The sequence below is a fragment of the Bombus pyrosoma genome, linkage group LG7 (assembly GCF_014825855.1).
Source record: "Bombus pyrosoma isolate SC7728 linkage group LG7, ASM1482585v1, whole genome shotgun sequence".
NCBI classification, from domain to species: Eukaryota; Metazoa; Arthropoda; class Insecta; order Hymenoptera; family Apidae; genus Bombus; species Bombus pyrosoma.
The window spans coordinates 5,958,191-5,978,890 of record NC_057776.1 but is presented as its reverse complement, the minus strand read 5'-3'; the positions used below and the strand labels follow the sequence as shown (position 1 = coordinate 5,978,890).

General features: G+C 39.7%; 4 protein-coding genes across 12 annotated transcripts; 2 read left to right on the top strand and 2 right to left on the bottom strand.

The window, feature by feature from the left end:
• Window positions 1-62: 62 nt before the first annotated feature.
• On the bottom strand, window positions 63-5,408 carry LOC122569490 (exopolyphosphatase PRUNE1). Of its 3 annotated transcripts, none has more exons than XM_043730615.1 (6): window positions 4,279-5,408; window positions 1,436-1,677; window positions 1,078-1,349; window positions 711-952; window positions 471-632; window positions 63-391 (listed from the first exon to the last, which is right to left on the bottom strand). In XM_043730615.1, exons 2-6 carry the CDS (start codon window positions 1,525-1,527, stop codon window positions 212-214), a joined length of 948 nt encoding a protein of 315 aa, XP_043586550.1. In that variant the 5' UTR covers window positions 1,528-1,677; window positions 4,279-5,408; the 3' UTR covers window positions 63-211. The 3 variants fall into 3 exon arrangements, with proteins under 3 accessions (XP_043586550.1, XP_043586548.1, XP_043586549.1); XM_043730613.1 differs by lacking the exon at window positions 4,279-5,408 and adding an exon at window positions 2,612-2,857; XM_043730614.1 differs by lacking the exon at window positions 4,279-5,408 and adding an exon at window positions 1,768-2,582.
• On the top strand, window positions 2,933-13,986 carry LOC122569480 (inositol polyphosphate-4-phosphatase type I A). Of its 7 annotated transcripts, none has more exons than XM_043730582.1 (19): window positions 2,933-3,063; window positions 3,265-3,656; window positions 3,920-4,109; window positions 5,991-6,083; window positions 6,907-7,062; window positions 7,837-8,037; window positions 8,136-8,290; window positions 8,381-8,553; window positions 8,657-8,798; window positions 8,892-9,007; window positions 9,114-9,200; window positions 9,294-9,454; window positions 9,531-9,714; window positions 9,857-11,055; window positions 11,351-11,616; window positions 11,776-11,993; window positions 12,123-12,445; window positions 12,582-12,849; window positions 12,959-13,986. In XM_043730582.1, the coding sequence occupies exons 3-19, from the start codon at window positions 3,992-3,994 to the stop codon at window positions 13,089-13,091; spliced, it is 3,993 nt and encodes a 1,330-aa protein (XP_043586517.1). In that variant the 5' UTR covers window positions 2,933-3,063; window positions 3,265-3,656; window positions 3,920-3,991; the 3' UTR covers window positions 13,092-13,986. The 7 variants fall into 7 exon arrangements, with proteins under 7 accessions (XP_043586517.1, XP_043586516.1, XP_043586518.1 ...); XM_043730581.1 differs by having other exon boundaries at window positions 7,825-8,037; XM_043730583.1 differs by lacking the exon at window positions 5,991-6,083 and having other exon boundaries at window positions 7,825-8,037.
• Window positions 13,987-14,135: 149 nt separating this feature from the next.
• Window positions 14,136-17,911, top strand: LOC122569484 (protein scabrous-like). Its single transcript, XM_043730609.1, has 3 exons — window positions 14,136-14,731; window positions 14,846-15,185; window positions 15,980-17,911. Exons 1-3 carry the CDS (start codon window positions 14,502-14,504, stop codon window positions 17,528-17,530), a joined length of 2,121 nt encoding a protein of 706 aa, XP_043586544.1. The 5' UTR covers window positions 14,136-14,501; the 3' UTR covers window positions 17,531-17,911.
• Window positions 17,912-18,501: 590 nt separating this feature from the next.
• On the bottom strand, window positions 18,502-20,566 carry LOC122569123 (zinc finger protein 14-like). The gene is made up of 3 exons (XM_043729668.1): window positions 20,287-20,566; window positions 19,881-20,060; window positions 18,502-19,723 (listed from the first exon to the last, which is right to left on the bottom strand). Exons 1-3 carry the CDS (start codon window positions 20,452-20,454, stop codon window positions 18,983-18,985), a joined length of 1,089 nt encoding a protein of 362 aa, XP_043585603.1. The 5' UTR covers window positions 20,455-20,566; the 3' UTR covers window positions 18,502-18,982.
• Window positions 20,567-20,700: the final 134 nt, after the last annotated feature.

Genomic DNA, 20,700 nt, shown 5'->3' with positions numbered 1-20,700 from the left:
CGAAACAACTTAACTTAAATTAATATGTTTCGAAACAACGTAGCTCAAAATAAAATAAGTCATTTTGTTTCCTATTGTTCTTATTTCATTTATTTGAAAGACTGAACTCAAGAAACTGACACTGCCATCTGAAATGTGACTTCTTATAATCTCTCGCATTTTGTCTTTATAAATTCAACTTCAAGCAAGAGATTCTATCACGAATTGTTACTCAGCATCGACACTCCAACAAAACGGTATCTCGAATGATCGGTAAAATTTGTTTTCGCGTGGCACGTAGATTTCTTTGTTCATAAAGGAACAAATTAACATCTCCATCTTCTTGGTGAATTTTTCTAATCAAACTCAATTCGAGAGATGGTTGCGTAGACACCATTAAAGCTTCTATTATCTGTTAATAGTAAAATTGACTCAAGATCATATCTCTATCGACAGATCGAATAAAATAAAAACGAAAAGATTGTGCTAACCTTATCTCTTAGCCGATTGGCATGAGACGAAAAAACAGCGATATCTCGAGATATTTCTTGCGCATTAAGTTGCAATCCCATTAGAACGACGATCGTAGTGTTTTTACATTTGGCAAAATTTTCAAGACTTTCTAGATGAGCCTCTTGTAAATGGAGGAAATCCTAAAGTGCGATATGCAAATTGGATAAATTACAATTCATACGTAAAAGAAGGAAATACGTGTATGCTTTAGCTTTTACCTTCACCAACATAGGCAATCCAACAATCGGTATGCCAACAATTACTTTTAAATCTTTGATCAAAAGATCATCGATAGTCAACTCGCTAATGTCAGATTTTGCTTTAACGATCTCGTGAAACACTTTATCTCTGTCTAGATCTAATAGTCCAACTTTTTCCAGAGATTCTATGATTTCCACATCGGCAGGAGTAGCACGATCGGCCTCTTTTGAAAAATTACAAGTATCGACCAAGATTGGACCTATAAAAATTGCAACAACGATTACGTTTAAATAACGCAAAATCAATTTGATGTCTGAATAATATATCCGAGTAAAGTTTAATCAAAGCAATCTTATTTGCTTGCTTGCTAACTTGCTTGCTTACCTCTCAGAAGACTCGATATCTGCGAGTCTATTATTTCTGCATGTTTATCGAATAAATTTCGCGCCACTAGCGTTGCGCAACTGCCTACGCTCTCCAGATGTATTTCTCTACCAGGCCACGGCCACCGTTCGTCTTGTGGTCTGTGATCGATTATTTTTACTACAGAATCCATTAGATAAGTGTCTTCGTCCGGAAGGTTATGATGATCAACGAGCACCAGTTCCAATTTCGTTTCCACATTCTTCTTTAAAGCTTTTAAATCTATTTGATCCCTATAATATACATACAATCATCTATGTATACAATTTATTTTCATTTTTTCATTCTATAACATTTGTTAGAAAATCTTGTAACTTACCGAAATGTCAGCAAGTTGGAAGGTATGTTATGACGTTTCAAGAAGAATACGACTTCAGTTTTTACACGATACTCTCTTTCAGATATATTCATCAACGGAATAACCGCTAAATCTGTTTCTTTCCTTTTAATTCCGTCTAAATATTCAGAAAAAGCTTGAATCAATGCCGATACGGCGGAGTCTAAATCGCAAGATTCATTACCCAAAACGATGCAGATTCTTTTGTAAGCAAGTGGCTTCGACTAAAATAATATACAAACGAATACCTCGTTAACTATTTACTTTGTCACTTCTAAAAAATTTTTATAAAAAGATTTTTATTCCTATTATACCGATATCTTAGATTATCGTCCAATAATTTTATCCACCAGTGTTTATCCCTTTCACTTGTATATTTCGAAATTTGTCCACTTCGGATTTTCATTTTTAATTCATTTTTACATATAGTTGCGCAAAATAATAATTTATGCTGATAAATAACTAAATATCTTATATTTTTCAAGTATATTTTCAGTTTCCTACACACATATTCAATTTATTATCTAATACCGATCAAAAAATACAATAATTCCGGTTTTTTATCTTTTTTAAGCAAAATAGGATAACATATTTCAATTTTTTAATGACTAACAATTTTAAATGTCTCAAAGATTTGGCGCGCAGAAGATACAAACTGAAACTATCTGTTACATATTACGTCACATGTAACTGCTACCAACTATAGTTGCAATTCGTGATATTAATTTGTTCGGGCAAAATTTTCTTAAGAAGAATATAATTACAATTTTTCACGTCATCTACGTTGTGATAGATGTACGTGGTATAAATTTAGACGAAAAGTTATAAATGTCAAATTATTACTATAGATATTAAAATATAAATAGATATTGATAACAATATTAATTTTAACATGTTCTTAATGCGATATAAATATAATAACAAAGAAATAATTACGATGAAACTAATGATATGGAAAAACAGAGAAAAGTAATAATTAATGATATAAGTAAATTATCCAATTGCATTACATTAGCTTATTATATATACTATATATTGTTATTTAGTACTTAACTTATTTAGTAGAAGTGAACACGTGTATTACTGTCTTATTACAATTCACGAAAAATACAACTTTATTCACTACAGCTAGCCAATTACAACAAAACAGAAATTTACCAAGACTGCTTTCGATGCGGATAGAAATGATTCCATGCTTCTTTACTATGTTGCAGGATTTGTTTATGTACATATAATATAACTAATCAATTAACTTCATATATTGTGAATTCATGTCTGTTAATTACGCGTGAATTTTGAGATCTCTTGAAGAAGCTGTCGGTTTATTTGGTTGCTAGTATAGAACAAACAAGTAGATCGTATTAAATATAGAAAAAAGTTATCAAAGAAACGTATTGAAAATTATTGGCAAGTGCTATTGAATTTTGTCGAGCACATCAGAGCATACTCGGAGGTATTCGAGTTGAATCGGAAATCTTCGTTAATACACGAAAGATACCGAGATTGAACGAAGCAAACGACAGTATGGCCGCGACCACTTGCTCCTTTGTCTGATAGTCGTTGATAGGTGTCGTACGTCGTACGTCGTATGTTTCGAGATGCGAAATACGGTACACATTCATTTCACATTCGTTCGATAGTTATTTTGATCCAATAGCTTTGATCTTTGGATAGACTACTGGTGCATTTACATTTTCTTGCAAGCATGTTTTTTTATTTTCATATTAGCATGAAAATAGCCACCGCAACGCGATACATTTGAAATCTGATTAGCGTGATATTAGTTGTCTCACTAGTGATTTTGGTACTAGGAACAGGATATACGTCCGACAAGACGAATTACGGCGAGGAGAAACTAATGGATTATTTGAGAATAATTTTCGGGAGGATATTAGAGTATACTCCCTACACGAAGATGCGGTACGATATATCTGCTTGCGGTTCCATCGCTTGTTACCTTTGTTCTGCACTTTCGTTTTTACGTCCCCAGTGATAAACATTATCTACTTCTCATTACTTATTCGATAGATTAAACGATACGATAAATAATATATCTTCTCCCAAAATGCATGCTGTTGCGGAGATAGTGATAATAATGACATAAAAAGAAAAAGAAATGCAAGCGTGGAGTGCGATTATATGAAGGGGGATTGGGGGTTGGGGAGAAGGAGAAACATGGAAAAAGATGAGAAAAAAGTACAAGGTGTGTATGGGACAATATAGGTTATAGACTTCAGAGATCGATCTTTATATTCATTCGCGTTCAGTAGAATTAGGAATAAGGATTAGATTACTTTGTTTTCCATTTCGTTTTATTCCACTGTTCTACGTTCTATTCCGCGTTTCGTTTCCATTTCGTTCCATGTTCCGTTCCGTTTCGTTTCGTTTTTTACTTTGGAAATTTGACGTAACACCGTGAAAGAAAGAGATGCGATACACGTGTCATTAAATGTTTATTCTTGATAGATAACAAGAAAGAAGAGTACGTGATCGCAGATAACGTGGAAGTTACCCACGGGTAGACGGGTGCCTTCCGCGATGCGGTTTAACAAGCAAGAATTGTTGACCCTGGCTACGCAACCTTCACAGAAATTCGAGAAGGAGGGTATATTGTATGTACGCGAACGTCAAGAAGGCTTCTTTCGCAGAACTGAGAGTGAGTGATCAGATTTAGTCCTTGACAAATAGAAATAATATTAGCGTGTTTGGTCGCCTATTTTTTCATCGATTCAATTGTACGTGGTACATGTAATTTTAAATGCTCCAATCAACGCATGTTCTTTCCTTATCTAAATTGTATATTTGATCATTGAAAATAAACTCACGTGATACGCAAATTCTTCGTCTTGTATTTAATATAGAGCCATCCTATCATCTGTTTTCCAAAAGGATACAATTCGCGCATCACGTACATATATTATCAGTTGGTGATATTTTCAGTTTTGTGAGATTCGCGTGTATAACATAGGACGCTCGTTTACAGTCACCGATTTACGCGGCTATTGCCATTGCTGCCCTCACCTTCGCCGCTGACTTCAACGCTGACGTCACCGCCGTTTGTATAAGCCAAACGATTATACCATTTCTTTTCTCTTTCAATAATTTCCCAAGTATCAACGAACCGACAAGCGTCAAATATCGCGATCAGTTTCAAGCTATTTGTCTCCCTTTTCCGCCGAGTACGAAGAATTTGTCAAGCTCTCGTGTAAACCTATCGAATGCATAAGCATTTAAAACCTTTCGTACACTACATACTTAACACATCGAAGCTACGAAACATCCCGAATCGAATACATATGTATTGCTATTTACACATGTACACGTACTAAGAGCGAAACATTGTTTCATTTACATTGTTATTCCTTTGTTTATCCTTTTGATATTATCCTTGCTGTTATTGCTGTTGTTGCAAAGATTTACCGTAGCTGTTTAATGATTTTATTAAAATATCACCTACTGGACGAGTATGAAAATTATTCGATATTAATACATGTTAATACAAATATCGCTACCTTGCTAACAGATATGACAACAACAACAATAATAATAATAACACAATTTTGATACTGTGTGTCATTCTGATGGCGTATACTAGATTTTAATACAATATGCATTTAATTTCAATAAATAGCTTGAGAAAAGATGATTGAAAGATACTGTTATGTGTTAGAATACTATTATCCAAGGTACCAGAACATCTTACAAGATGTCACAATGAGGTCAAAATCGTGATTTTATACCTGTATTAAATGGCAATTAATGAATTCGGTATGTCGCGTAGCTACTTGAATATTCTGTGTTTGTATATGTATGTGTGTATATATACGTATGTATACATATATATTGTGTATGCATATACACATATGCATATTTTTCTATATATTTATACATATAGTATGTTGCATTTTATACTTAACATCGTAGATTTATTGTACTTTCTATCTTCAAGTTTGTGGACTTGTCAATTATATTCTTATTTTCTTTTCTATTTTTTGTTTTAAAAACTGATTTCTGCGAATCGAGCATGCTTGGAAATTGTGACTGACGATCGATGGAAGAATCTCCCGTCGGACGTGTGCACGATCGTTCATGGATTGAAACCGTCTCGCTGCGACTCGATCGAATCGCTTATGTTCACTAAACAAAGCTACCGCGTTACAACCTATTCGAAAATGTTCCTTGTTTTTCTGGTCGAGATCGACTCGAGAGCGGTGACAAGTGACAACGCGTATTGCGACAGATGTGATAAGAAAAAGAGGAAAACAAAATTGGATAGTGAGAGAGGGGCAAGGGAAGACGGGTGGGAAGAAGGTAGCGTTCGATCTTCGACTATAGCTTGTAGTATGTATACTGTATATACTGTATATACTGTATGACGTATACGATCGCATTTATGACTCGAAGCGAGACGAATAAAACAGCTTGTGTCGAGGAATAAAAAGACGAAAACGTACCGCTTAGTGTACAGCCACGTCCGACTGCGTTCAGATATTAGAGCACGTTAATTAAGCTACCTGTAGCTACGTATAATTTGCAGGTACAGGTAAAAAATCTGACAACAAATATCAAAAGGGAAAAACACATAAGACACTACGAGACCTCAGTTGCGTTACAGCCAGTACGAGTAAAGGTATATTGGAGTTTTTTTTGTTTTTCATCCAAAATTTTCTCCTTCACACTGTCTTAACTCGATCAATCGCGATTAACACGCTTCTCGTTACGCGCTAACTTCAGTCCAATCGAATCAAATCAAGTTGATTTCTGTCGATCGAGATCTCGTTCGTCCTTTTGTCACGTTTATCGATACTTATATTCTTTTCCTCGATCACGCCATATCCAACCGCCATTCCTATCGGGCACGGTGGTAATCTACTTTTACTGCATACTGTATTTACTCGTACGCGTGTCTTCCTTTAATATTTTCCCTTAATTTTTTCACCTTAATCTCTCGATGGAATAGCACGATTTCGCGTCCCGCGTCACATAAACCTTATTATTCTACCTATATTGTTATAGATCGCATGCATTCTTAGCTTTCTTAGTTCTACAAATGTATGTTCTTTACTCTATTAGTGTATCGCATAGTTGCCTTGTCTGACGAATGCCTATCAATTGTATCTCCGTAAAGCAATAGCGCAGCCAACCAGCCTCAGCCTGTCGTGTGATTTTCGCTCATCCCTTTCCATTTATTACCTCTGTGTATGTACATGTATATAGTATATGTATTTACTTGGGTGCGTAAATATAACTTTGTCGAATATCTTCAACTCGTTACTTATGACTCATTCTCTGTTCTCTTTCTATTTCATTGTACATACATATATCCTTTTCTAGCCCGTTTCTTTCTTCCTAAAAACAGAAGAAAGCAACTTTGGACGAAATACCTGTTTTCATCACAGATGAAAACACGCTAACAGACTAACACGGAGTTGTCGCTCTTCTCTGTTGCATAGTAAGTTTGGAGAGATGGTGCAGATTACGGGGAAACCTGTTGTTTTATTTCAAATCACGGGAGCAATGGTCGGAGCCTTTAGGTGTGATAATACTGGAACAATGTTTTGTTCGCATGGAGCAACCGAACAATCAGATCCCGTATGGATTCAGTATAGGTAAGCACATTTGGTTTTTTAACACGTTGACTGCCACGACACCCGTATTCAGATGTCAGCAAAGTTTCTGGTCAGGTCACGAAACCCATATTCGAGTGTCGCTTATTTGACTACTTGCGAAGGATCGTCGTAGGTATTTGAAAAGATATTCCATAATAATAAAACTGTTGAACTGTTATAAAAGTAATACGAAAATGGTTTATTAAAAAAATTATTTAGCATGTAAAACTTTAAAGCATTCTATACATAGCTGAGGTTGGTCGGGTCAATTTGGTCAATAAGTTGTTGTTTTCTTCAAATTATTTTGTGCCTTTGTTCGGTCCATTCGACGTCTTTTATTTGCATAACATAGTTTGCATACGCGTCTAATGCTTCTTCCGGAATCATAAGCTTCGTAAAAGCTTTCTTTTTCACTGCTATCTAACTTACTAAGAAATAAGTTTTCAATTTTTCTTTTCGACATTGTAACGAATTAGGGTAGAGATTTTGAGTTATACCGTTCGTTGCTCGGCCAAGATTCAAACTGATTTTGTAGAAAGTGGAGAAATGACAAACAAATGCGAAGGAATGGAAGCAAAAGAAACGAGAGGTAAGACCACCAGATGAGCGACTCGCATTATGAAAATGCACCGAGCAGAGAATGCTTGGTACTGTTGCACGCGTGGCCTAACGAAGATTTTTTTGAAAACAGGCGTGGCAGTCAACGTGTTAAGAAACGACGCCCATAACGCCTGACCAATGAGCAGCAATATAGCCAGAAAGGATTGATTTCAGTATTCGACGGAGGTTTATTCCAAGCGTTAGGTGCAAATTCGGCCGAGGAGAGGGACAGTTGGTTACAAGCCCTTCAGCTTGCCAGCTACGAATGTATGCGAAGTCAGTTATTGGCATTGCAGCAACGCATAGAAGCGTTCAGTGGGCACAAACACGACACCGACATCCAAATGTTACGCTTGCAACGTGGAATTTCGACAGGTTTGCCATCTTCGTCTTTCTCTTACTTTACCCTTCCTAATAGGTATTTATTATTCTAGTTGTTTCGAAGCTGTCGTCGGACTTGACCTCTGTTTCAGATCCTGCCGAAATACCGATATGCGAGATATCGTTGGCATGCGACAACCTCCTTTGCGACGGTCACGGTCGACCACCTAATCCAGTTCTAGAGGTAGATGTGCAAGTGAAAAGTTCAAAAACTTGGATCAAATATGCGCGAACCGAGGTAGTGGAGGTAAATTTCTAAACAAACTCATTCCAGTGTGTTATATCGCTTAGTTTTCATACCAATCTCTCCCTCTCTCTCATACATAAACACACACAGCGAAGCAGCAATCCCGGTTTTCTAACGACTGTTAGTTTCCGAGCTAGCGACGGGCTAACTACGGAGACCAAAGTGAGGATAACCGCATACGATGTCAGGGAACGCGTGAGTCAAACGGCGACACCGATTGGAAGCGCGATAGTGACGTTGAACGCGATTCAAGATACACCTAGGTAATTTGATCAACTCTTGTTTCGACTTTTTTACCCGTCCCTCGATTTCCTTACCAATTCTCCCATTCTATCGCCTTTCTGACTAGTCATCGAACGTTTTTAGATTGAGGATACCTTTGAAGTCGGCAAAAACAACAACCGTTGGCTTTTTGACGATCAACGTGTGGAATTTGGAAGCGGAAGACAGAGGGAACAGTACAGAAAGTACCCCATCCAAGGAACCTTCTTGCGGAATGAATCATCAGGTAAATATCGACTTATCGCCAGATTTGTCACGTTCTATAGTCCCTCCTTTTGTTCCTTTCGTTCCGGTGTGTGTATATGTTGAATTTTCTTAGGTACTTTCGCACCGACGGTCACAATCACTACCACCTAGATTGGGAACCAAAATCAAGTTGCCGCATCAAGGACAACTCAAGCTTCTCTTTGCTAATCCATACATACAAACGTACAGGTACAATTTAATAATAAATTAAATTTACGTGTATCTTTTCTTTCTTTCTTTCTCTCTTCTCTCCTTCCGTCACATTTCTCTGGAATCGCGTGCATCGTCGTTTCAGGTTTCACTCTGGTTTAGGCGGCGATATTTGCGTACACGAAATCATGGCAGAGAGTAAACTTTGTTTCCAATTCCCACAGCATTTACTGTGAGTATTTGTTTACCGTATCATTTTTTTCCGCGTAAGCTTGATGCACGAATGAAGTAGATAATATAGAAAATATTTTTTCCATTTTTACAGTGCAATTTGGATTCAAGAAGAGAAAGAACTGTTGCAAGAAGTAGCCGGCATGGGTGAACTACGAGAGCCCTGGCATACAAAGCAAATCGAATTGCTTGATCGCCATCTTCATCTTTTACATCTTTATTCACAAGCTAAAGAGAATTTGGCCGCGTTTAAAGGTAAACGAAAACCATTACCATATGAAACGCCCTACCTTTTGCGTCTCACTAATCGTTGAAATAATAACATCTCTAGGAAGTTATTTCAAGCGATCGTCGCGCAGAAACGATAGGACGCTCGAATTTGCACCTGTCAACTTACACCTTCAAAGAATGTGGGTGCATAACGATACGTTAAACAGATGCGGATTTTATGACTTTATCACTGTCGGAGCATTCACTGCGCATTCGCATAAAAGTAAAAACGGCGGACTTATTAGGTAACTTATATATAAACTATAGAGTTTGAACAGTGTGAATAGAATCGAAAGACGAGTGGATCAGAGAATGGATAGATCGATAGATGATTAGGTAAATATGTAGAATATATCCTCATATCGTTGACTGTATACCGTTTGACAGGTTGCTGCAAGCGCTAAAAGAATCGCCAACGCGTGGCAATCAGTTGTATCAAGGAACATCGAAGATAACGATGGCGCACGATGCTATTCAAGCAATTAAGCAACTCCGGCGAGACGTTGTCGACGCTATGCGTGCTTTGATGAAACTCGCGAAAGACAAACAAACCAGTGGAATGTTACCAATTTGCGAAGATATGATCACAAAGACCAGAATTTTGCTCAGTCTGTGGGATCCTGGCTTGGTCGAAGAAGCATTAACTTTTCTAGAGGAATACAAAGTAGCCAAGGTTCATGAAACTTCGAACGAAAACTCTCTGAATTTAGACTTTAAAACGAACCAATCGTTGTCTCCTTTTAAAAGAATTACGCAACAGTTGAACTTTGACTTGAAAAGTCCGGACTTTGACGATTTCGTTACTCCCGATACTCCGGAATGTGTGAGAGATCTGTGGACAAAAGAGAACGAGAAAAACGGTTATACGGCCTCGTTTCCCTCGAAAAACGAACACGTTCATGTGAACCATCACGTTAACACCACTAATCAAGATAACGTTACCGATGGAAAGGACGAAGAAAATTTTGTTATTTTTCCGGATGTCGAAAACGATGCTAAAAATTCAGAAATTATCGAAACTTGCGCAGAAGCGTCGACCAGCGGAAACGTCAACGACGACGCCGATGACATCAACGACAGTGGGAACAATCCCGTCGTTAGCGATACTATCTTGGCTACAAATGCTAGCAAATGCGAGGACAACGAGGAACGAGATGCGGATATCAAAGGCGATATTGATCCATGCAAACGGTTCCTAGATACTCAAAAGATGTGCAATTCACCGTCTGCTAATTACTACAAACCTACTGATGAACCCGAGCCGTGGGATCTGACCCAATTAAATATCGAGGCGAGTGTAATGTGTTTAGTGTCGAAAGTCAAGTTTCTTTGTGGAAGATGTAGTAGTCCGGCTGTACGGTTGCGGAATAAAAATATCGTAGGCAGATCGCATAGCTTGAAAGGATGCGCTCCGACTAATCGTAACAAAACTGTTCATGTTGTGACGATTCAACCGAAAAATGACATTAAGAATAACGACGAGTCGAGCAAGTTACTCGATGCATCTGTGGAAAATCGTTCGAATTTTCGACAACAACCGAGTCCAAGTTCGGAAAAGATACCAGCCTTTTCTAAAGCCAAAGAAGGTAAAAAACTAGATTGTCGATAATCCTTCGCAACTTTGATTCCTATCGTTTAACTAGTGTTTCTATTCCGTAAGATATCGTTATCTTACGATTCGTTATTCGTTATCTTACTATATTTACGTATTTGCGGATGTAGAAATCACGTTTTTTTTTTTTAAATACTTAAATCTAGTCTAAGAAAATGTATAAAAGAAAGAAAAGAACAAACAAATTAGAAAATTATTGATTGATAAATCGGTAATTTTATTCTTGATTCGTGTATACGAGTAAACATAGTATTGTGTTTGTTTTAAAGTGTGCCAAGCTGTCGATTCGATGACGCGAATGATTAAAAGCAATTCGGGACAAAGGAACAAATTCACCGAAGGCTTAGATTTTGCCTCAATCGTCGATTGGACTAGCGAGCTCAGGCCGAGTATGAAAAAATTACGCCAAGCTATGGATGGATTGCTGAAAACTGCTCGATTGACGCATTCGGTATTTAGAGTGCAAGAGGATCCGAAAATGGCTCAACGCGCTTGTAACGTTCGATATAGACGAGACGTATGCTTTAGTCAAGCGGTAAGTTTTTTTTACCCCTCTTTTTGCCTCTACTATTCTTCACTCGATTGATTACGCTTCCCTCGATCACTTCATCAGTCGGTGATTCTTTCACTTAACAGTTGCTTCACTTAACACTTGGATAACGATACATGTAATAATCTCGAATCGTGATTTCAGTTGACTAGCTTGGTATCGGGATTGATGGCAAAGCTTTGGTGTCAAAGACCCGATCCCATGTTTCTTCTAATCTTGACCACCCTTGGTCCTCTGGTCTCGTTCGAGGGACTTGTCAGTTATTACGGAGACGAGATAGATATGTGGGGAGACATGACTGTAGCGGTAGAAGATATGCATACCGTAACTTTCACACTGACTAGGTGTGGAATTGAACCGAGGTTAGTATTGCTGTCTGTGTCTCGGTATTAATTCAAGCTGTTCATGACAATCGGATATTGACGAATCCCGAATACATAAAAGCGAATAAATATATTCTGCAACGATAAATAGTCGCACAAATGTTTCAGGTTCGAGGGAAATTGTAACGCTCCGTTCCAACAACCACTACCAAGAGTACTCGGTTCTCGAACAGCACTAACAGTGGTACTTCCTGTACCGGATGCGATCTATTCTCTGCTGCCGTTGGTTCCTTCTTCTAGGCAAACGATTTCCTTCAATGTTACCCCGGTCTTCTTTAACGTCGGTATTAATGAAATGGCTTCCCTGGCGGAGAGTCTCGGAACCACGAAACCACAGGAAAAGAGCAATATGGATAATTTCGAAAGACTGAACGAGTATTATTTGCGTTTCAAGAAACTAAATTTACCAACGGAAACGTCGTCAAAACGACGTAAGTTTCTTCTATTCGTTTTTCTTAATATCTTAGTATCTGAATGTATAGTACACTCGTGTTCGATTCGCTCACACTCTCACACACTTTCCGTTCATTCACCTTTCCTCTATGCTTTATCATTTTAATCCATTAGTTGGCGCAAGATCGCCGCTCGGCCAAACGTTAGCAGAACTGATGACGAATCTAAAGACAAGTGTCCAGGCCAAAGTACACAAGAACGTGGAGGTGTTACAATTATCCTCACAAATTTGTCGAAGAATGCGCGGTTTGAGGTTTACCAGCTGCAAAAGCGCCAAGGATCGCACCGGGATGTCAGTAACACTGGAGCAAGTGAACATCTTGACCGCCGAATATCACCTGGCCGAACACGAATACATCAGAGCGCTCAACTGTATGCGAAGGTTAATTTCTTCTATCGAATATGAAATTTCATCTAGATAGCAGTAACTATTGTTTTCTAATATATAAACGGAAAACAGTACCACTGAGAATACTTGTTTCTAATTGCAGCGAAGGATGTCGACGGGAAAACACGTGGAAAAATATCGGAATTCGGAAATACGCGTTCAATAGCTTGCAGATACTGACATTTCCGAAACTGTATCGGCCACCGACAGGAACTTATGGATCCGCACAAACTTAAAAACTTGATCCGTAACAAAGCACGATTCTTCCACAATATGCACGATGTCAATGTGCGATCGATGCGATGATTATGAAAAAGAAAAAGTTGTTATGCGTGTGCGTGTACGACTGTGTGTGCGTGATCGATTCATCATGGAAACGAAAGAGAGTGCCATTTTATTTAATACTATCGCGTGTTAGCATAGAGATCGTAAAATTTTGAAATGATGTATTTTTATTATTTCTGTACATAGAATTTTACCATAGGTAAGGATATACTCGTATATAAAAAGCGGTGAAACAGTATATATATAAAAATTTTATCGAAATTCACGTTATGTGCCAACAGTTATATATATAATATATATATAATATATATATATATGTTATCGTAATTTATTGAAAGGAGGTGGGTGTGTGCTCCACCACGGTAACGACCGTGTTCCATTAAGTAGGATATATATATTTTCGTCGGCAAAGTTATATCGTTCGAGCGTCTATTAACGTCCTTGCCCTTAGCGTCTTCCGATAAAGCGCAACAGATATCGAGAATATGACGATAGATGGTGCGGGTTCAAGGATGTAGCAATTGAAAGATTACGTTCGAGGATTACGTTAGATTTACCGAATCAAAAGAAATGCTTTTAGCTTTGGAAACTGATTGTTCGATCAAAGTAGAGATGACACGTGAGAGTGACGACGCATTGAATCACATCGGTGTTTGTAATATACATATGTAATACTAGACTCGAGACAGCAACTGAAAAGTGCGTAAGTGCGGGATCGTGCATATTTCCAGTAAAAGTATACAAATTTTAGATTCCATCAGGGTAACAGTTGTATTTTAAATAAACTATTATCCTCTGATTTACGTACATAAAAACGGACACCAAAGGAAATGAGATACGTATATATACAAGTTTTCTCTGACTCGATTTACTCTTCCTGTTTTCATTAGCCGTCTTACGACGAAATTGGACGCGCGGTAATGAAATTGACCCGCAACGTATGGCCATGTGGAAATATAATTTCTTAATCGTTTCTTAATGATTCGTGAAGATTTCGGCGAACCGAAGAATGTTGAGCGGTGAAGGATTGGTAACGGTGTGACGAAGGCGGCACAGCTTGCAGGCACGAGACAATGCATGGCCATGGAGCACGTTAACTGCGTTAGCAAGCGGACACCTGCTCCTTGTGCTCTCTACCCCCAACCTTTCATGGGAAGGACGATATAAAACTGGTAGGGCGGCTGTCGGTTAAGTCAGTGAGGTTTCGGTGGTCGAGTCGGTTACGTTCGACGTTTGACGATCGCAAAAGAAAAAAAATTATCGTCGCGTCGATCCGCAGGTCATATCTAATAACGAAAGGGATCCTTGTAGTTGGCCGATGCTGTTTCACGTTCGATGCTAATAACGCGATCAGTCGAAATATGAATAGGAAAGATTGGCTGTTGTGCGTAACGTTGGTTGCGATTATTACCCGGAAAGAAATTTGCGGCGATGAAAATGTTTCCGATGCTATAAGGTCGCTACGGGAACAAGTAAACGCTCTTCTCGATCATCGACAACAGGATTACAACGCTCTCGAGGCAAGCTTGAAGCGTGCGATCGAGAAAAATACAGAGTTGTTCGTTCTAAAGAACGAAATCAAACAACTGAGGTAAAAGAAAATGTTTGTTGGTTTGTTGTTGTTGCATCGTGCGCTCCATAGCTGGTCGATTTCCAATTAACGAGCAGGATCTCTGCTCTGGTGGTGGTGTGTTCTCGTTCTCAGAAAGGAAGTGATCTCTCTACGTGGCGGTAACGGGAACGAGGCGAAAAACGAAAGGTTGCGAGTGAGATGGCTAGGAAGCGCGGTGACCGAACTTCAAGGGGAAGTTGCCCAAGTTCTTCGTACGAGAAACGCGAGTGAAGAACTTGCCGAGAGATCGAGAATGAAAGGCGAGCTGTCTCTGTTAAAGGGAGACGTAGCTGCGGTTGGGAGAGGAATTGGAAATCTCGGCGGCAGAATCGCCAAAATCGAAGCGATTCTCGGAACGATTCGCGTTGATATCGCTGCGATGAAGGAACGCTTTAGTCTGTTGTTTCGCACCTGCGCCGACATTGCCAGTCAGGTAACGTTGCCGCGTCCCCTCTTTTTCATCCACTTCTTCTTTCCACTTCTACTTTCTCCCGAGCTTTACATTTTTCTTTTTCTCTCTTTTTCCATTCTGCCATCCTGTTCATTCTTGCGTCCGCCGCGTGGCCACCTGCTCGTGCCCGATCGATCGCACGCGCATCTGCCACTCTTTTTCTTCCTTTCCCTTCCTTTTTTCTCTTCCTTTTTCTCTTACCATCTTCTTCCTTTCCTACCAACCCCACCCCTTTCTCGTCGTATCCCTGATCGCAAATGGTTGTGCGCTATAAGTACTCACATACATATACTTAGTTACCTTGTTTTAAGACAGCTGCAGAAACGCTGTAATTCGATGTACGTAAGTATTATACATATATCGCGTCCATCGTACACGTAGAATGCCGACAAACCGAAACACCTGCTGTTTCCAGCCGCTTCGTGCGTCAGCCAATCCAAATCGATTTCAGTGGCAGATCGTTCTGCAGCTGCTCTTCAAAACTTTCGTCTTTGTTTTGCTTGGCTATCGGTTTCATTTTCATCGGTCCCTTTCTTTCAGTCCCTTTTACATTCCGCCCTCTTCTCGTCCTTTTGCATTTTATTTCCTATATCTTCTCCTATATCCTGCCTCTCGCTGTCGTCTCTTTTCCTCTACGCGATTCCCGCAAATTCTTGACAGATTTTCGTTTACTCTGGAACGAATACTATTGAAACATGTAGAACTATGTTACGCGGATAATAACACGAAACTAATTGATAGTAACGTTTAATAACACGATATAATTTGAATTTCAGTTGAATTCCATGCAAATTGAGGTAAAGTCTCTTAGATGCGAATCGTTTTCCGCTAATGTGGCAAATTCGGTGGCTCAACGTAACGGAGGAGGATCAGGAAAAGAAGAAGCGGAAAGGAAGATGAGAACAACGGCAGCAGCGGTACCGTCGTATTTTAGTGGAATGGGTACAAGGGATAGCGATCGCGAGACTACAGCTGCCGCGTCGTACAGTGTACGATCCTCTCGGCGCAGGTTCGCGAGAAAACACGGATATTGGAAAAGAAAGGAGGAGGGGCATCGAACGCGGCTGGACGATCGTTTAAAGAGTCTGGAGCGTAAAATTTTATTGTCGGCTCGGAGACGAGCGTCGTTGGAAAAGCGTATCGCCACGTATGAGAATCAAGAATGGACGAGTTTGAGCAAACGAATAAAAAGCTTGGAAAAGGGTCACGTCGAATTGTCCCGGAAAATTTCAAATGTTACCGAGAATGGATTTTTCACGAAGAAGGTGAACGAATCGCTTGGCTCACGACTGATCGACTCGTTACGAACTCTCGAGGACGCTATGGAAACGAACAACTCGTTCGCGAGGAGAGAATTGACACGGCTCGATGTAAATGCCGCTCGAAAAGCGGCTGAACTTTCGCTAACCAGGGAAGAGCTAAGCAATTTACGTCGCACCGTGCAAGCGTTAAGCGTAAGTGCGTCTAAGCTTCAAGAGAGGAGCGACAAGCAACAAGAAGCGATCGATCGATTAAACGGTATCCATTCGACGACTGATTTTCAAAGATACTTGTCGAATATCGCGTCGGATACCATAACCACAAGCACAACTACAACTACTACCACCATCTCGTCATCATCGTCGTCGTTGTCGTCCGACAACTCGTTGTTCTCGAGTTTCGAACACCTGGAGGATCGATATCATTTAATTGGGAAGAATTTGACGGGCGATTGCGAGCAAACGACAGCGAACGAACCTATGGACGGGCTGCGACTTTCGGAAGCAGGCAAAGGAGGCAGACCGATGTTGGTGTTTTGTCGTGGAGGTTGGATGGTGATAGCGCGTCGTATCGATGGGACTCTCGACTTTGATCGAAACTGGAACGATTATTCCGTCGGGTTCGGCTCTCCGGTTAGTGAGTATTGGATCGGCAACGAAATCCTTCACAGGTTGACCGATCACGGTGACAATTGTACCAGCCTTCGAATCGATATGTTGGACATTTACGGAGAACGTTGGCGCGCGGAATATCAGTCGTTCAGGGTCGAATCTGAGGAGACCGGTTACAGGTTAGATGTTTACGGGTATTCCGGAAACGCAACTGACGCTCTCTCCTATCAGAACGGTATGTCATTCAGCGCGAAAGATCGAGACATGGACGCTAGCACGACTCATTGCGCGAGAAACTATCGCGGCGGATGGTGGTTTAGTCGATGTCAACACGCCAACCTCAACGGCAAATATTCCCTAGGTCTTACGTGGTTCCGATCGGACACCAATCGATGGATGTCGATCGCTTCATCGGAAATGTCTTTACGTAGAAACTCTGATTGTCGATCCCGATAGCGTTTTACTTGATTTGATTCGATTCGATATCGAACCACCTTTTTTTCCATACCAAAGACTTTTGTTAATCGTCGCATCGCTGCTGCTCGTTTACTCGTAAGCGGTCCAGATACTCGAACTCAAACGATAGATCGCCGGGGTACGCTACCTCTTTAATCATTATCGCCGTTATTATTCGCGACTTTACCCCTTGGAAAATATTCTTCGTTCCAGCTATTTCAACGTCTATATACCCCTATATGTATAATCGTCTACGAAAATAATCGCGAGTCAAACCAGATATCGCCATGATTAGCGTTCTAGAAAACTGTTATTTCGATACGATAACAGTTAATTATTCCCTTGTACGAAATAAATAAATTACTTTTTCCTCTGGTGTTTACTTCTTTACTACTTTAACCATCTTGCATCTTACGCTACTATCTTGTGCAAGTTGTTTCTTTTCCTTACTGGAAATTCCCCTTCCCCTTGCATCAATGCGAAAGAAACGAGTTTGCTCTTTAATATGCATCATTATCATTATCATTATCATTGGAATGCCCAAGGATTGGAATCATAGTGTCGGAATGCGATACCGATCCTGATGAAATTCAGTAGGGTCGGATCAGAGATTATCGTTCTTTTATACAGACGTGTACATATATATATACATATATATATATATCGTCACGTCAGAATTGAGGGCGCGTAATAATTCTTCATTTAAATTAGCCATCGTTTTGCACAACAGAGATTATATTTATAGGTGTAAATAAGACTTTTTACAAAGTTTGAGGAATAACCGTGGTGTTTAGACACGCGAGATGCTATTGACAATGTTCTTGAGTTCAATAACGAATCCACGGTCAACAGGATAACTCTTTACTAAACGTAGAATACTTTGAAGCACAAAATTTCCTGGGACGCTCGGTATATACTGCTCGATATGTAACTTCCCAAGGCGATCGCACGAATAATAGACTGATGAAAATTTTCCTCTCTTTACGATTGCGTTCGTTTATTATATACTGGTTGAAAGCATCGAGAAAGTTCCAATCGCCGTTGCTAAACAGTTTCTGCCTGGAGTTTGATTATTAATACAACGTGAGTTCCATTATATTGACACATCCAAGGCAAAATCACACGTGGCTAGGCCCGTTCTCGAGGCCGTATGCCGCCACAACCACATTTCTAGGGAGAACCATACAACCACTCCACACCTCCGTCAGGCAAAACGTCCATTCCGTGACCGTGGCTACGTTCAGCTACCAGTTGTGTCACCTCGAGCCCAATCCCACTATCACAAATCTCGAAGAAATACAATCGGATTAAATGGCAACAATTGCTTAATTACGCCTATGATAGAATCTAGTTTAAAGTATTAGAGAATTTTCTCAAAATTTCAAAGGAAAAGCTCCGGTGTCCTTTCATCTCCGACATATATATATATATTATTTATTTTACTTATATCTTCTACTTATTCTTACATCGTTTCTTATGAACGAACAAGCTGCCAGAACTTGCATAGGAAGCACCACATGCCTTACAAACATATGGTTTTTCTCCCGTGTGGGTGAATACGTGTTCCTTTAAATATTTATGTCGATAAAAAGATTTGCCACAAATTTCACAATGATAATTTGCCTCGCCGGAATGTAGTCTCAAGTGATATTTTAAACCGTTCGAAGAGGCGAACGTCGCGCTACAAAACTGACAGACGAACCGTTTGTCACCCGCGTGAATTTTCTCGTGCCTCTTCGCGTAACTGGGAATCACGAATCTTTTACCACAGTATCGACAAGGATAGGACTTTACGGCATCATGTGATTTTAAGTGAAATCGCAGCCCAGATTTCGAGGCAAACGTTTTACTGCAAATGTCGCATAGATACTGTACTTGCTTCGCCATGGACGTCGCAGTATTACCGTAACTTCGCACGTCAAACACGTTATCGCCACCGCCATCGCCACCACTTTCTTTCGACACACGATTTTTCTCGTTGTTTTTGCTTTTTCCTTCTTCAACGTGACATCGTTCGACACGCTGACGTTGCGACGATCTCGCCATCGTCTTTCCATCTGCTTTGGCATCTTCGCCACATACGATTTCCGATTTCCGCCAAAAATGCGTTGAATTCGAATTTTCTTCCTGTTCTTTTTCGAATGTACTTTGCGCTTTCGAGTCGGTCGTTTCGGGCTTTCCAATGCCGCGATCCTACAATCGCGACACATTAGAAAAGCATTAAAATCCGTGATGTGTACCGTCTTCTATGTAATTACCAAGTAATCTTTTAATCGGTGCTTTCGCAGAGTTTCCAAAAATAAGTTGTATTAAACTTACACAATATTGATTAAGCAATAATCTTACTTACCGAACCGATTTTCCAATTGGATTCATTTATAGAAACTGATTTGTTTGCGCGGCACGATTCGTACCGTAATCTCAAGACGCGGTCCGATCTTCTGCATTGTTCGCGAAATTCGAATGTAACGGCTATCTTCCCTTCGCATTCGCGGCAAATCGTCTTTGGTAGTCTGTCGTCTTCGAACAGCTAATCCGAATATATGCGTATATATAAAAAAGTTATAGACGAATAGTGCATTGTAGGAGCGTATCATGTGTATATATATAATATATGTAATTACGTATAAAAGCATCGTGTGTCAAACATGTAAAACGACGAGAAATGAAAAAGAAGAAAAAAGCAGTGATCGATGAAACGGTAAAGAAAGAAAGAATAAAAATTGTAACGTAAAAGGTATGGGGAAACTACTTACCCTTATGGGGCAGCAATCTCGAATGCGAGAACGCAACTGTTTCGAGGTTTCTCCGTCGTCAAAGATCGATATTAGACGATTTTCTACGCGAAGGCATAACCTACATGTTCCACTGTTCGATGTGCAGGGTTCCGCGTAGTCTACCAACTGGTTCATCCTTTCTGTCATTATCGCTGTTACTCCTTATAATTGATACGATAAGGTTATTCGTTCAGATACTCGTTTCATCAAACATACGACACTGGCACACTGTTTCGTGATACGTGAATCTTGGTTAGGGAAGCGAAGCCGCGTGTCCAGCGTTTCACCGTTTATCCCTCCTGCTGTAGCCCAGTAGCTCTTCGCTATTCAATATTTCATTCACAAATTTCGCGTTTCGTTTCATTAACGATTACTTTGTTCGTGCCTCTTGTT

Bases quoted from the DNA above. Each gene is read 5' to 3' on its own strand.
- LOC122569490 (XM_043730613.1), bottom strand. From the start codon at position 2,647: ATGGAATCATTTCTATCCGCATCGAAAGCAGTCTTG. The intron at 1,678-2,611 runs GTAAATTTCTGT...ATATTATTTTAG, and splicing joins CCGCATCGAAAGCAGTCTTG to TCGAAGCCACTTGCTTACAA. The intron at 392-470 runs GTTAGCACAATC...TACTATTAACAG, and splicing joins CCAATCGGCTAAGAGATAAG to ATAATAGAAGCTTTAATGGT.
- LOC122569480 (XM_043730581.1), top strand. From the start codon at position 3,992: ATGCGGTTTAACAAGCAAGAATTGTTGACCCTGGCTACGCAACCTTCA. The intron at 6,084-6,906 runs GTATATTGGAGT...TCTGTTGCATAG, and splicing joins TACAGCCAGTACGAGTAAAG to TAAGTTTGGAGAGATGGTGC. The intron at 11,994-12,122 runs GTTAGTATTGCT...CAAATGTTTCAG, and splicing joins AGGTGTGGAATTGAACCGAG to GTTCGAGGGAAATTGTAACG.
- LOC122569484 (XM_043730609.1), top strand. From the start codon at position 14,502: ATGAATAGGAAAGATTGGCTGTTGTGCGTAACGTTGGTTGCGATTATT. The intron at 14,732-14,845 runs GTAAAAGAAAAT...TCTCGTTCTCAG, and splicing joins AACGAAATCAAACAACTGAG to AAAGGAAGTGATCTCTCTAC. The intron at 15,186-15,979 runs GTAACGTTGCCG...TTTGAATTTCAG, and splicing joins GCGCCGACATTGCCAGTCAG to TTGAATTCCATGCAAATTGA.
- LOC122569123 (XM_043729668.1), bottom strand. From the start codon at position 20,454: ATGACAGAAAGGATGAACCAGTTGGTAGACTACGCGGAACCCTGCACA. The intron at 20,061-20,286 runs GTAAGTAGTTTC...TATTCGGATTAG, and splicing joins GAGATTGCTGCCCCATAAGG to CTGTTCGAAGACGACAGACT. The intron at 19,724-19,880 runs GTAAGTAAGATT...TCGCGATTGTAG, and splicing joins CCAATTGGAAAATCGGTTCG to GATCGCGGCATTGGAAAGCC.